Below are 16,418 nucleotides of genomic sequence, written 5' to 3' on the forward strand. Positions count from 1 at the left end.
AGCATAAAGTTGACCTCTTCTGCTTTCTAGATCATGTATGACAGGGAGATATTCATATTTGCCTGAAAGACAAGGACTCTCAACCTGAAACATGTGCCCTAGCACCTGAAAGGTTAGGGTGACTTTGTGTCACCATTCTCATCAAAAACGACCAAACCACATTCATTAGTTGCCCATTCCCATTGTTTCCAAGGAGAAGCAGCACTTGAAACAATAAAAGAAGTCCTCAGATATTCCATGCACAGTACTCACACCTGCACCCCCACCTTGATGCATTTTATTGCTTTCCTCCATTCCATCAATCGTCTCCATTTGTCTTGTTGGTTGCTTTTTTGATCTATATCCTCCTCGACCAGTGACTTTCCCTTGCCTGGCAGTTTGATGTATGATGTTGAGCTGGAAATCCTATATGGATTAGAGCCACTTGTTTTCAGATTTTGAGATCTCAGATAAGGAAACACATTAGGAAGAGAAAGTGCTCATCATTTTCAGGAAAGCAAAATGAGAAGAATTGGAATATCACTAAGGTGACCTTGCCAGGGAGCTGGCATGTACTCCCAGAACGTCAACACAAGTGAACATATTTCTATAATTGAGTTGTAGCCTTTCCTCTCATCCGTAACCTAGAAGGCCATTTGGTATGCTCTATTTTCATTACTTTCTCAGTAATGAAAAGCTTAAAAGCAGAGAAAAGCTACAGCTGTCCTCATCACATACACCGAATGACCAGCGATTTAAGCCCTTGAATGTACAATGTAACTTTCCCCAAGTGACTCAAAGAACTTTCATTGAGTCAGATCTTCTCTGTGCTTTAGCTGTTTCCTAGAAGAAAGTAGAACATCTTGGGAAGTTACATCAACTATTTCAGGAACCCCTTTAAGATTATTTGGGTAGCAGTTAGTAAGTTAGTGTTCTGGTGGGCTAATTTGATTTCAGGAAGTAACTTAAGCTGTGGGAAACTATGACTCACTGTCTGTTTTGTCCCCACCACAGTAAAATTTAAATTCCAAATCCATGCCCCAAACATTCTAAAGGGGTCCCATTTATTTCAGGAGTGTTATCCTGAAATAAAATATGGAAAGATGGGAGAAGTTGAGACCGAGACTGTTCAAGATTTTATATTAGGTTGACTCACATTTCAGTGCAGGCTCAGACGGCATGGCACGTGTGCTTTGTGTAGGAGCTCCGTGCAAAACAAAGGCCACATCTCTAACTCATATCTTTTTGCTTTTGAGTATAAAACTGTTACTCAGAATTACTCAGAGTCACCCGGAATTTCGTGCTTTGATGATTCAATGGAAATATCCACTTCTCCTTCTCAGCGTGTCAATGTCATATACATATAAATTCTACTGTCCTGTGAGCTAAGCAAAATATACCATATAGAGTTACACTTTGAAAAAATGAGATGGTTCCTGGATCAAAGAGAGAGAGCTAACTTGTCCGACACTAATAAAGACAATAAAGGAGGTTTTCGGAGTTGTCTCTGGAGGATGTAAACAGTAGGACTAATGTCTGTTTTGTGGAAATCACCTAGCTGAAACCTTCCCTTGAGAAAGGTAGCTTGGATTAAACACGCCTTCTGCCCTAGGATTTGTCAGCTACAAACTGGCACTTGCCACGGGTGCTTTACTGACTGACCCACCAGGGAAGCCCGGAAGAGTCGGACTCGACTTAGCGACTCAACAACAACACGGGCACTTGCCATCTGCCTCTGTAAGGATTAAATCATGCGCTGCTGCAGCTGCTGACTTTCAACACCCTCTGCAAGTGGAGAGCAGAAATGAGGCGCTCGGTGCTCTGGGAAAAACTGGCATAACTGGTCTTCAGATAGTTAGGTATTTTTCAGGAGCCAATTTTATGAGCCCAATTCTTATATCTCCTCATATTTAGAAAAGCACTAAATTCCTTCTTAATGATGACTGCTCCTTATGACTAGCAGAAAGCTTCTGTTTGTGCTTGATTGAATGTACTCCTTCTGACCTTCCTCCACTGCCTCTTGGAGCAGTTTCTTAGAACCATCTGAAATGCCGTCTCCTGGGCTATAGTCCTCATATTGCCCCAAATAAAACTTACCTTGCAGCTGTCGTATTGTGCATTTTTTAAAAAGTCAGAAAATTCAGCAAATCTGTCATTACAAATGCAGTTTTGCTGGTCCATCAAATAGGACCATGTTCACCCCATATTGACTGAAGCCTTTGTGTGGGTTTGTTTCCCAAGGTTACATGTCTTGGATTTTATTTAAATGGAAATTCCTTCGTTCCTATTGGATTTCAGGTCACTTGGAGATTACTTCAAAAATTTCACTTATGTAAAATATGCTTAGTCTTTGTGAGAGTAGGCTTGTTTTTCTTCGGGTAATAAGATGGACCTTGATTGGCAAATCTGTATTTGGAAGATTATATTGTTTTTCCCCAGAGAGAGTAAAATACAGATAGTACGGTGGAATTTTTACCTCAAAGCTTTTGATAAATAACAGACTGTTCAGTGTATTTCATCTTAGACTTGTCTCTCTTGTCTTCCAGAGTTCTAATTACAGTGGTGCATATTTATTCTTACAAAATCTATTCCCAAAGATGTGGCGAGGGCTTCTTGACAAGCACCAAAGGAATCCGAACCTTAAGACCTGACTTTAGCCCAGGGATTAGCAAGCTGTGTCCCATGGGCTGAAACCAGCCTGCTGTCTTTCAGAAAGAAAAGGTTTATTGAAGCACAGACATGCTTACGTGTTTACGTATTGTCTGTGGCTGCTTCCACACTACAGCAGAAGATGACAGAGGTTGCATCAGAGACCATATGGCCTGCAGACCCTGAAGTATTAATTATCTTGGCTTTTGGACTAGAAAGTTTGCTTTATTCTTTGGACACCTCCCAGATATATATATATATATAATATGGTATAATATACTATAAATAGTGTTTGTATATATAATATGGTACAGTATAATATAACATAGTGCTTCAGTCTTTAGGCCCCCTGAAATGAATAAATGTGAAGATAAGTGAATTGATAGCATCTTTATTTCTGTGTTCCAGAAATATAACAATGATTGGTGGATAGGAAGGCTGGTGAAAGAAGGCTGTGAGATTGGCTTCATCCCAAGTCCGCTGAGATTGGAGAACATACGGATTCAGCAAGAACAGAAAAGAGGACGTTTTCACGGAGGGTAAGGCTCCTTCTTTTCTCCACATTTTATTTGGAGGGAGTAGGGAAATTAGGTGATGTTTTCAAGTTTCCTTATTAAGTTAAACACGTATGCTTTTGAAGTAAAAGCTATTTTTCTATGCGCAAGGTGTTTCCAAAATTGACACAAGGGGGTTTCAGGTAGTTCATGCCCCCTGTTACGTACTGAATGAAGCCGGAGACTCCTGGAATCAACATGAATTCCACAGTGGAGACTGTTTTCTGTGACCTCAACAAACCCTCTTGGGAACCTGAGCTTCCCTCTGTGAGAGTTGTGTAGGGCATCCTTTAACAGTACCGTAAGTGGGGGCCTGGCCTGACCTGGCATCGTAGCTCTTCTTGGTTATCTTTCAGAGACTCTCTTTGAAGTGAGCACAGAAAGCCATGGTACATGCAATACCAGCCCAGGACTAGTAGCAGCTTCTCCAGGGTTTTCTGTGGCCACTGCTTGGTAATAAAGGGAAGACTCTGTCCAGCTTCAGATGAATTAACCTCTAGTGAACAATGAAGTGTCCACCAAGATCAGAATGCAGGTGTTTAAAGGTCCCAGCAATACAAGCAAAGCCTGAGAGGACAAACCAGCATCATACTAAACCTGCATATATTGTGAGCCTACACTGAAGCACTGATTTGATGTATGTTACTGTTTTTGAAAGTCCTAAAATAGAATTAGTTCTTTCTCTTAACTCTCAATCTCCTTTTGCTATTAGATCCTTTTCTGTTTCAAAAACGCCTCTGGACCCAGAGGGATGGGATGGGGAGGGAGGTTGGAGGGGGGATCAGGGTGGGGAACACATGTAAATACATGGCTGATTCATGTCAATGTATGGCAAAAACCACTACAATATTGTAAAGTAATTAGCCTCCAACTAATAAAAATAAATGGAAAAAACAAAACAAAACAAAAAACACCTCTGTTCTTCAGGAGCCCTTTTGCCTTTGTCGTAATGGGAAGTTCTTAAACAGTGATAGGAGATCACAGTAGTACAGTGTGAGCCCCACTTTTAATTATTGACCTTTGTTAGGATATAACATGCCTGTAATATTATTAATGATTCGTCCCTCTTATTACTTCTCTAGACTTTTTGTCTCTCTTGCTGCTCCATGTGAAAACCTATGTTCCTTTGCAATTGCTGTTTTTTCTTACCGGACCCTTTCCTTCACTTTCCCACTGGATCACTCCTTCATCTGCTTCAGATCTGTGTTAAATATCATCTTTTCAATGATCCAGTTCCTGCCACCATATCTAAAGTTGAATCCACTTCTCTCCCCTTGCTTCTTATTTCTCTCCCCTTCAGTTTTCTTTGTTGCACTTACTACTATCAAAAATACATTTTTACCTATTCATCTGATTGATACTGACACCACTAGAATTTGTCTGTATATGGGAAAGAATTTTGTTTTCCCCTCACTGTTGTATCCTTGGTTCCTATAATAGTGACTACTCTTCTGCTCATTCTGAGCTGTGTTTGACATCCAACAGTGCACTGGTGGTCAGTGTCAGTTAAGCAGACGGTTCACAAGAACACTCCTATTAGTGATTCGTTTGCCTCATTTCTGCATTGAATAATTAGGAAACAGACTTTCGCAAAGCATTTCCAGATCCTAGTTAGTTTCCCACTTTCTCTGAGAAAGGAAGTCAAAGAAAACATTTGGACAGATCCTTGAAGCTCTACTCTAAGAGCAGGACTTGGTGTGTTTTGAATTATTTAGTAGGATTAAGGCCAAAGAAAGTTTTGTACTCTCAAGTTCTATTTTCAAGGAATCTGGGGAATGAGTCCTAACTTCCTTTTCTGTATCTTAGGAAATCCAGTGGAAATTCTTCTTCAAGTCTCGGAGAAATGGTATCAGGGACATTTCGAGCAACTCCCACATCAACAGGTGAGGGTTTTAGTTAGACTTTCTTTTTTTTATTGGAATGTATTTTTTTCTTAATCTTTGAAAATACATGCAAATATTTTTTTTACTAATTTGGAAGCAGTTTAAAGATTTTTTTACTTAATATTTCATTGCTTATTTGCTTTTCTCTAGTAATTTAATTTGATTTAAAGGGTACTTGTGTTACTAGAAATTCAGATCATTGTAACAATGACAGAGATTACATGTTTTGATATGGCTCATGGTTTTGTACAATCTTATTTGCCCTCTATTGTATAAATCATTCAGAAGCAAGTTCACTATTCCACCCGAGAACCCAGCACACTTTAAGATGGTGAGGGCCAATTATATGAGTTTTATAAGCATTCTAAAGAAAATGCTGAGTTTCAGTCTTCATGTGAAACTTCAGGGAGTGTTGGTACAGCCTGAGTGTGGAGGTGGGGAGGGCTGAAGCAGAAAATGAAGTTTGGCCCAAATGGACTCATTTCTGTTTGAGTAGCAGACAACTGAACCCTGAATTTAATGGTAATGAAGGGACAGTGATGTGGCCCAATCAGGAGTTGTTGTGCAATTAGAAATTGTGGAGGTATTCAAGCAAGAATTTTTCTTCCACCACATTCCCTGGCTCTACAGGCTCATTTTGTTCTGCCCCAGAATGGATGCTGCATTAATGTTATCTGGGATTATCAATTCAGAATGACAGATCCAGTATCTATCCTGGCATACCATAACTACAGGAAACTGGGTTGGTTCCAGAACAGATCTGAGTATCTGAGTCCTTGTATGTGAACCCTGATCTCCAGGGCTCTGAACCAAAGTCCTGTTCTTTAGGTTTCCCCAAATGGACAGGACTGCATGGGTGGCCACAAAGCCACAGATATTGAGTATATTTTGCCTCATCCCTATTTGCTGTACATTTAAATCATTGCAGCTGTTCACTATTACACACAGGAAAAGAACAGGAACAACTGATTATAAACTTACTTGAAATGAAAAGCAATGCAGTAGGAAAAATATGTCCATGTTCTGGAAAGTGAGCAGAAAGCCTTAAGGACCCAAAAAGAACTGCAAATTCTTCTGCTAGTTTACCAAAATTACACATCCAAAAATAACTAGTGAGTGCAGTGATGGTCATTATTATACAAATTATTGTTCTAAGTCTCTTTTTTATCAAATTTGGTTTGTCCAAGTTGCTCTCAGCCACACCACATGCTGTGTCCAGCACGGGAACAACCCATGGCCTGTGGCTGGCCCAGCCAATGTTATGCAATCCACCCTCCCCACCCATTGTGAAATCAGGGTATGAGGTCATCTGTTCCGGGAGGAAGTTGTCTGTTTTTGCATGTGTCTTCCCAATTGGCCCGACCAGAATGAAATAGTAGAGTAATACTCTGCAGAGTGGGTGATTGGGAAATGACGAGAATGACAGGGACAAATTGGCATATTCTTCCATCTTTTAAAATCGTGTGCTGACAATGACAGAGATTACATATTTTGATATGGCTCTCATTGTTGTCTTTTAGCAAAACAGAAGCAAAAAGTGGTAAGTCATGTTTCCTTTTTAAATGTCCTGTGAAGGTTTCTATCCATAAATGCCTGCAATGCTCCATTTCAGTGACCCAAATGCCTATAAAATGAGGGAGGCGTCTCCTTGGTGGGACCCGTGGTTATCATTTCTCATTTGGCCGGAGGATTGTGAATGTTGTGGCTGTGGAGCAGGGCTGCTGACCCTCACACCTTCTTATGTGTGTCCAATCGTCTCTTTCAGACGGAGCACATCCCCCCCTACGACGTTGTGCCATCCATGCGTCCGGTGGTGCTGGTGGGGCCATCGCTGAAGGGCTATGAGGTACCGATATCAGTCTGTTACCCTTCAGTTCTTGATCAAGAACCTAGGAGACAGCCACTGGGAGCTTCCTCCTTGGGGTCTGCTTACACTCGGGCCCTCAGCTTGTGAAGACGGGAGGTGCTTTGTGGGGTTCGTGTGGCCCTTTGCTACTTCCTCCCTCTCTGGCCCTCTTCTCATCTTTCATGTATTACAGTGTTTAGAAATAGCTCCCTGAAAATAGTTATAATGGGAAGTTCTGGTCAAAGGTTTGCTCTGCTCTCAATTCAAAGAAAAGGATTTTATCTGTCTCGACGGTTCCTGTTGCCGTTAGAAAAAATAACGAATGAACGGCACAGGGGAACATAAAAGCAGTCTGCCAGCAAACCTCACCTCAGAGCACCAACCAGTCTCACTTTGCTGGGTGCTCAAGACGATGGCATATTCCACCAAACATTTCCCTGCTTCTTTATTTTAAAGGATGTAAAAAAGGGAAAAAACTCCATTAAAAATATCAATGAACTCCTTCAGAGATGAACTAAGCAATGTAAGGAAGAAGAGAGCAAACACTTAGATGTCCTGCATTTCAGATGATGCCATTTTGACTTGATGCCAGCATGGACAAGAATAAATGGGTAGGACATTATCTGAAGGTGGGCCACCTCCATGGCACCCTTCCCACTGAATCAGCACAACATCTGGCACATAGTCAGCTTTCAGTGCACATTTGTTGAGTGAATTAATCAAGCTCTTTGACGCAGGTTTAAGAATCCCATCTCCTTCTCCCACTTCCCCTTTCACTCCCTCCCCTCCCCTCCCCCTCTCAATGGGGACTGTCTGAGGAAGAGCAGAGAGGGGTCTACAGAAGTCCAGCCCTGGATGTGGAGAATGTCCACCAACTTGCACAGACTAGCAGGAGGCCGGGCCTGGGGCTAGCCCAAGGAGCTCTAGTTGCTCCTCACTGCAGGCAAGCACCACTCAGGTATGCCATGGACAGGCCGTACCTGTGCACAGAGCCAGCTTATCCTGGTCTCCTGGTGGCCATTCTATCCCCTAAAAAAGAGATGAGAGTCTGTCTTGGGCCTAGTGAACACCGCTGGTTCACCCCTCAGCACTCTGGAGGAGAACCAATGGGGGAAACTGAGTGAGTGCAAGTAGGTTAAGTGAAAAACTCCGTTCATGGTTGTTTGCCCTGTCCCGCCCCCAGCAGACAAATAGCTGTGATAAGGTCTTTGTTTGGTTGGAGTGCCCTTCTCTTGCAGCTCTCTCACTTTTGATTTATCTCTCTCTGCTGTTGTTTGCCTCATTGTTTTTTTTCTCACCTCTGCAAAGGTCACAGACATGATGCAGAAAGCCCTCTTTGATTTCCTGAAGCACAGGTTTGATGGGAGGTGAGACATACAGATGCTTTTGCATTTTTATTTTCCTTTAACCACCATGATAAATTGATTTGTAGGTCTATGTTTCCTGCGATTGCAGATGCTCTCTAATTAAAAGTTAAGTCAATGTTCAAGGGAGAACACAATGAAAGCGCTCTGAAAATACGAAGTTAGGATGTATAGCATTGAATCTCTTAAAGTAAAAGGACCTTGATAAGGAAAATAATCCATTTGTTTTATTTAAATTTATGTGTTAGTCTTTACTTTCTCACTTGTAATTGAATTCATATCAAACATGTTTATGAGAAAATAATGAAAACTATAGAATGTTTCTGACAATACGGTGCGTCGCTGGTCTAGTTGGATAGAGTCATTTGGGAACTGTGTGTGCGTGCATATATGCATGTGTATCATATGAAGACATAAAGTACTAGATTTCCTTAAAAGAAGAGTGCAAGAAATGTTTCCATCATGGTGGTGCTGGTTTAGTTGCTAAGTTGTGTCTACTCTTGCAACCCATGGACTGCAGCCCGCCAGGCTCCTCTGTCCATGGTATTTTCCAGGCAAGAACACTGGAGTGGATTACCATTTCCTTCTCCAGGGCATCTTCCTGACCAAGGGATCGAACCTGGGTCTACTCTGTTGTAGGCAGTCTTCTGCATTGCAAGCAGATTCTTTCCTGATTGAGCCACCAAGGAAGCCTGTTTTCATCATAAGCCTCCCAAAGTGACTATTTTGTAGGGAGTAGTATTTCTTTGAATATTCAGTTCTTGGTGTGTTTTACTAGAAATTACCTTGCTATTTTATTGGTTTCTTTTGTATATATCCTATCCCACTATGACCCATATCAACATGGCTTAGTCTTTAACCACTGGAAAATTTTATCATTTTAGTTTTGTGAAAAATATCTGGAAGAAGCTTCTGTATTTTGCAGAGAAATGTTAAAAAGTCCACACTGACTCAATACTAAGAACTAAGCTCTTTCACAATGCAGAATGTATTCCGTGTAAAAATAACCACATGAAATCAATATCTGAAGATTTATTAGAAATGAAGAAAACTTAGTTCTGATGGATAAGTATGGATAAATGCATCCAGCTTACTAAATTTTTAAGTATTTAAAGATATTTTTTAAAGTTTCCACATAGGTTTTAAAAAATGTGATATTTTAAGAAAAAAAGCAAACATGATAATGCTTTAAGTACAAATTGTATGTATTTGTTAAAAGAAAAACCTTCTGGATAATTGTGTTTAAAGTATTTGTTAGTTTCTGGGACTATATATAATAGAAAGAAAATAAGCTGGGATTTTAGTTCTAATAATTGACATTTTAGTTCAAGGAAGCAGAAAGCTTCAGTGCCATTATGTGAATTGCTAAGTATCTCAGTACAGACTTCAGTTTCAGTTCAGTTGCTCAGTTGTGTCCAACTCTTTGCGACCCCATGGATTGCAGTGCGCCAGGCTTCCCTGTCCATCACCAACTCCCAGAGCTTGCTCAAACTCATGTCCATTGAGTTGGTGATGCCATCCAACCATATCATCCTCTGTCGTCCCCTTTGCCTCCTGCCTTCAATGTTTCCCAGCATCAAGGTCTTTTCCAACGAGTCAGTTTTTTGCATTAGATGGCCAAAGTATTGGAGCTTCATCTTTACCATAAGTCTTTTCAGTGAATATTCAGGACTGATTTCCTTTATGATTGATTGGCTGGATCTCCTTGCTGTCCAAGGGACTCTCAAGAGTCTTCTCCCAACACCACAGTTCAAAGCATTAGTTCTTCAGCACTCAGCCTTCTTTATGGTTGAACTCTCACATTCATTCATGACTATTGGAAAAACCATAGCTTTGACTAGACAACCTTTGTTGGCAAAGTAATATCTTTGCTTTTTAATGCGCTGTCTAGGTTGGTCATAGCTTTTCTTCCAAGGAGCAAGTGTCTTTTAATTTCATAGCTGCACTCACCATCTGCAGTGATTTTGGAGCTCAAGAAAATAAAGCTTGTTACTATTTCCACTATTTCCCCATCTATTTGCCATGAAATGATGGAACCAGATGCCATGATCTTAGTTTTCTGCATGTTGAGTTTTGAGCCAACTTTTTCACTCTCCTCTTTCACTTTCATCAAGAGGCTCTTTAGTTCCTCTTCACTTTGTGCCATAAGGATGGTGTCATCTGCATATCTCAGGTTATTGATATTTCTCCCAGCAATCTTGATTCTAGCTTGTGCTTCATCCAGCCCAGCATTTCTCATGATGTTCTCTGCATATAAATGAAATAAGCAAGGTGACAATATACAGCCTTGACATATTTATTTCCCAATTTGCAACCATTGTTTCACGTCCAGTTCTAACTGTTGCTTCTTGACCTGCATACAGATTTCTCAGGAGACAGATTTCTCAGGTCAGGTGGTCTGGTATTCCCATCTCTTGAAGAATTTTCCATAGTTTATTGTGATCCACACAAAGACTTTGGTATAGTCAATAAAGCAGAAGCAGATGTTTTTCTGGAACTCTCTTGCTTTTTCAATGATCCAACGGATGTTGGCAATTTGATCTCTGGTTCCTCTGCCTTTTCTAAATCCAGTTTCAAATTCTGGAAGTTCTTGGTTCATATACTGTTAAAGCCTTGCTTGGAGAATTTTGAGAATTACTTTGCTAGTGTGTGAGATGAGTGCAATTGTGTGGTAGTTTGAACATTCTTTGGTATTGCCTTTCTTTGGGATTGGAATGAAAACTGACCTTTTTCAGTCCTGTGGCCACTGCTGAGTTTTCCAAATTTGCTGGCATATTGAGTGCAGCACTTTCACAGAATCATCTTTTAGGATTTGAAATAGCTTAGCTGGAATCCCATCATCTCCACTAGCTTTGTTCATAGTGATGCTTCCTAAGGCCCGCTTCACTTCACATTCCAGGATGTCTGACTCTAGGTGAGTGATCGCACCTTCATGGTTATCTGGGTCATGGAGACCTTTTTTTGTATAGTTATTCTGTGTATTCTAGCCACCTTTTCTTAATATCTTATGCTTCGGTTAGGTCCATACCATTTCTGTCATTTATTGTGCCCATCTTTGCATGAAATGTTCCCTTGGTATCTCCGATTTCCTTGAAGAGATCTCTAGTCTTTCCCATTCTATTGTTTTCCTCTATTTCTTTGCATTGATCACTGAGGAAGGTTTTCTTATCTCTTTGCTATTCTTTGGAACTCTGCATTCAATTGGATATACTTTTCCTTCTCTTCCTTGCCTTTTGCTTCTCTTCTTTTCTCAGCTATTTATAAGGCTTCCTCAGACAACCATTTTGCCTTTTTGCATTTCTTTTTCTTGGGGATGGTCTTCATCATCACCTCCTATATAGTGTCACGGACCTCCATCCATAGTTCTTCAGGCACTCTGTCTATCAGATCTAATCCCTTGAATCTATTTGTCACTTCCACTATATAATCATAAGGGATTTGATTTAGGTCATACCTGAATGGTCTAGTGGTTTTCCCTACTTTCTTCAATTTAAGCCTGAATTTCACAATAAGGAGTTCATAATTTGAGCCACAGTCAGCTCCCGGTCTTATTTTTGCTGACTGTCTAGAGCTTCTCCATCTTTGGCTGCAAAGAATATAATCAGTTTGATTTCAGTGTTGACCATCTGATGATGTCCATGTGTAGAGTCATCTCTTGTGTTGTTGAAAACGAGATGATGGAATAGAAGGACATGTACTCATCTTCCCCAGTGAGAACTGAAAAATTTCAACTCACTGCTGAACAATCATTGGCAGATTGTTATCTGTCCCACCAAAAAAAGCTCCCCCCAAAAAAGATACCCCACCTCCAAGGGCAAAGGCAACAAGATGGTAGGAGGGGTGAAATCACATTTAGAATCAAACCCCATACCTGCCAGAGATGCTCGGAGGGCTCAAACAAAACTTTGTGTACACTGGGACCCAGAGTCCCCAGAAAGACTGGGCCAGACCTGCCTTTGAGTGTCTGAGTGTCTCCTATGGAGGCACGGGTCAGCAGTGGCCTGCCACAGCAACAGAGGCTCTGGGTGTAGCTACCTGGGACATGCAGTGTGTGGCACAAGCCCTCTTGGAAGAGGTTGCTATTAGCCCTACCATAGAGCTGCTGAGCAGATGACTCACAAACTGCAGAACAATATACCAAAGAAATTCTTGTACTGTTAAGAAAGAAAGTTCTAGGACCCACAACAGATTTCCCAACCTGAGGATCCAGCAAAGAGACTGAGAACCCCCAGGGAATTTGACTTTGGAGGCCAGTGGGATTTGATGACAGAACTTCCACAGGAATGGGGAAACAGACTCTTAGAGGGCACAAACAAAACCTTGTGTGCACCAGGAGCCAGGAGAAAGGAGCTGTGTCCCCACAGGAGACTGAGCCAGACTAGGCTGTGAGTGTCCAGGAGCCTCCAGCAGAGGCGTGGGTCAACAGTAGCCTGCTGTGGGGCGAGGGGCACTGAATACAACAGTGAGTGTATAAGTCCTTTTGAAGGAGGTTGCCATTATGGTCATTATCCCTACCATAGTTTGGCCTCAGGCCAAACAACAGGGAGATAACACAGCCCCACCCATCAACTGAAAGTTGAATTAAAGACTTACTGAGCAGAGCCCTCACATCAGAACAAGACCCAGTTCCCCCCACAGTCAGTCTCTCCCATCAGGAAGCTTCCATAAGCCTCTTATTCTTCTCTTTCAGAGGGCAGACAGAATGAAAACCACAATCACAGATAACTAACCAAACTGGTCACATGGATCACAGCCTTGTCTAACTCAGTGAAACTGAGCCATGCCATGTAGGGCCACCCAAGATGGCCGGGTCATGGTGGAGAGTTTTGACAAAACGTGGTCCACTGGAGAAGGGAATGGCAAACCACTTCGGTGTTCTTGCCTTGAGAGCCCCATGAATAGTATGAAAAGGCAAAAAATATGACACTGAAAGATGAACTCCCCAGGTTGGTAGGTGCCCAATATGCTACTGGAGAAGAGTGGAGAAATAACTCCAGAAACAATGAAGAGACGGAGCCAAAGCAAAAACAATGCCCAGTTGTGGATGTGACTGGGGATGGAAGTGAAGTCTGATGCTGTAAAGAAATGAACCTGGAATGTTAGGTCCATGAATCGAGGAAAATTGGAAGTGGTCAAACAGGAGATGGCAAGAGTGAACATTGACATTTTAGGAATCAGTAAACTAAAATGGACCAGAATGGGCAAATTTAATTCAGATGACCATTATATCTACTACTGTGGACAAGAATCCCTTAGAAGAAATGTAGTAGCCCTCATAGTCAACAGAAGAGTCTGAAATGCAATACTTGGGTGCAGTCTCAAAAATGACAGAATGATCTCTGTTCATTTCCAAGGCAAACCATTCAATATCACAATAATCCAAGTCTACGCTCCAAATACTAATGCTGAAGAAGCTGAAGTTGAATGGTTCTGTGATGACCTACAAGACCTTCTAGAATGAACACCAAAAAAAGATGTCCTTTTCATCATAGGAGACTGGAATACAAAAGTAGGAAGTCAAAAGACACCTGGAGTTAACAGGCAAATTTGGCCTTGGAGTACACAATGAAGCGGGCAAAGGCTAACATGTTTTGCCAAAAGAATGCACTGGTCAGAGTACAGGCTAGATTGCCTTGATAAATAGAGCCCAAAATGTATAATGAATCAAACTCGGTGGAAACTTATTGTTGCTCATTGCGCAGTCTGAAGCAGGTGTTCCTCAGCTGGGAAGGTGGGTAGGATGAAGAAGGCAAGGTTTGGAAAGAACATCTGTCCTGTGCATCATTTGGGACTACTGGCCTGGGGTTGGTCTCCAAATCAGCTGTAGGGAGAGGAGTGAACCAGCTTCTCTGGTTCACATCATTCTCATATTTCACTGGCTAGAACTTAGACATGTGGCCACACCTTCTTGCAAAGGAGGCTAGGAATTACAGTCTAGCTATGTGCCCAGGAGGAAGAGAAAATGGATTTTGTTGAGCAAATAGCAGTCTGCCATATTTATCTCGTGGACACGAGGGCTTAGTAAGAAAGCCATAGATGTATCCTATTCTCTCTCTGTCTTTAAGCAAGATAGAGAATGAAGTAATTTCAAAGAAAACAAGTGAAAAGTACTAAATACTAGACTATTGGAGTTGGAAGGAAAAGTAAAAAGTCCTTATATTCTAATCTCTTAAGTCAAACAACAGGTAGATGAATACCCTGCTTCTGTTTGTAACTTTTGAGTACCAGGAATCTACTTCTTAAAAAAAGCATTGCAAAGAAACAGCTGAACTCTGGCTTTTTAACTTAACATTGATTTTGATCCTTGCCTCTGATGACAGGGCCCATGACCCTTACCTTCATGCAGCTCTCCCTGGGTTGTTGATAGCTGATATGTCTGGCTCAGTCAAGCAAGCTTCCTTAAGCTGTACTTGGAGTCACATGGCTTTAACCTGTGGGCCTTTATTTAAGGAAGTTCTGAGCAGTGCTTCATCCTGTGGCCCCATAAGAGCTCTTGAGCTGAACAAATTCCATCCCACATGCAGTCTAAGTTTCTGTTAGATTGTTTTGGTCCCCACATAACATCCGTATAGACAGCCATGTGTAAAGGTTTGCATGGTAGGACCTTATGGAGAAGAAGGAAGTAATTGTTGTAATTTAGCAAAGAGAAAGTGACTTAACTACTGCCTTCAAGAATGAAGAATCTGAGGTTCTTCCTCAATCTTCAGACAGAGAGGAAGTGCATTTAATTGTAACAGCAGAGATTTATCAGCTTGAGTTACCTGATTCATCAAGCACACACTATTGAAGATGATTTTAATAGAAATAGAACTAAAATTCCAATGCCAAGTGATCCAGGGTGTCTGATGGCACAGCAGAGGTTATAGAGATGTGAGGAGGAATACAGCAGCAGCAGAAGGAATGGCTAGAAAGAGACTCTGCCCGAGAGAGATCTGACGTATGGCAGAGTTTGAGAAAGCTAGATAATAAAGGTGGGAGTAGGAGAGAGGGCTTGCTTTCAAATTAGCAGAGGCCACTGCAGCAGAAAAACAATAATGAATTCACTGGTGTATATGGAAACTTTGATTAGGAAAAAGAAAAGTGTTTGTAGTTTCACTATGACTCTGACATGTCCGCTGTGTGGGGAATATCCTTACATTTTGAGCCATGACAATCTGCTGTGTTGTGTTCCACCAATTAATAAAAGGAGAAAAAACAACAAATAGTCGTTAATTGAAACCAGCCAAGAGAACAATTACACAGCGGGCTTTTGCATAGCAATACAGCATAAACAGTATGTTCTAATGGAAACCTCCTCCATGTTTCACTGGCTATGAATGCAGTAGGTTAGACAAAATAGGATAATTTCTTTTTCAGAAAGAGCCAAAAGAGAAAAAGAAACTGCCTAAAAGTCTTTTTTCTTCAGTACTGTTTTTCAGGTCTTGGCTAAAAAATAATTCAACAAATTGAATTAAACACCAACAGTGTCTCCTACAGAACCATATACTTACTCTTCTATGATACCTTAGAAATGATTTGAATCAGTTTAAAGCTACTTATTTTACAATTTTATTGTCATTCATTGCTTAATGGATTCATTGCCTAATAAATTCAAGGCTTAACTAGAATGTATGTAAGAAAGAATGATAAGCACAATACTGAATACTTTCTCAGGGAACCCCTGTACGTGTGGGTATCCACATACAGTGACAGTTCCTATGCACAGGTCTTAAACTAAGTGAATGAGTCTAACGAGCTGGTACAATGCACCAGCCTGGCAGGGGCACAGTGCATGCACAATGGCACGGAGCTTTACTCTCTTCATTTCACACCACGAACATTCATCAGGGATCATCCTTTCAGATGAGGTTTGTTCAGCTGGTTGAATCTACCATTCACAGGCTCAACAGCAAGCAGTCAAACCAATTGCAATGTGTTGACCTATGCTAATCATTTCAAATCCCAACAAAGTTGTAACTTTAGGCTTTTTGACAACGGAATCACATCAGCTCTATGGCAGTTATAGGACACTTTGTAACGAACATGATTATGGCCCCAAATCTTAAATGAACATACAAATAGGATCTGAAGCTACTAGCCAAGGCGTGATTTTAAAAAAAAGGTTTTAGGAAGAATTTAAAGAAAGGAGGCTAAAAATATAATT

At 41.1% G+C, this 16,418-nt stretch overlaps 1 protein-coding gene across 7 annotated transcripts in view; it reads left to right on the plus strand.

Moving 5' to 3' along the window:
* Nucleotides 1–16,418, plus strand: part of CACNB4 (calcium voltage-gated channel auxiliary subunit beta 4) — a 261,708-nt gene that overhangs the window by 208,252 nt on the left and 37,038 nt on the right. For 5 of the 7 annotated variants that reach the window (XM_070476202.1, XM_020900402.2, XM_020900404.2 and 2 more), the window contains 5 exons: nucleotides 3,037–3,167; nucleotides 4,989–5,065; nucleotides 6,586–6,605; nucleotides 6,831–6,911; nucleotides 8,220–8,278. In XM_070476202.1, coding sequence (XP_070332303.1) covers nucleotides 3,037–3,167; nucleotides 4,989–5,065; nucleotides 6,586–6,605; nucleotides 6,831–6,911; nucleotides 8,220–8,278 — 368 coding nt within the window. Of the gene's footprint in view, nucleotides 1–3,036; nucleotides 3,168–3,476; nucleotides 3,820–4,988; nucleotides 5,066–6,585; nucleotides 6,606–6,830; nucleotides 6,912–8,219; nucleotides 8,279–16,418 lie in introns of those variants that run through there. The other 2 variants (XM_020900406.2, XM_070476204.1) reach the window with 2 other exon arrangements.

The sequence above is a fragment of the Odocoileus virginianus genome, chromosome 13 (genome assembly GCF_023699985.2).
Source record: "Odocoileus virginianus isolate 20LAN1187 ecotype Illinois chromosome 13, Ovbor_1.2, whole genome shotgun sequence".
Classification (NCBI taxonomy): domain Eukaryota; kingdom Metazoa; phylum Chordata; class Mammalia; order Artiodactyla; family Cervidae; genus Odocoileus; species Odocoileus virginianus.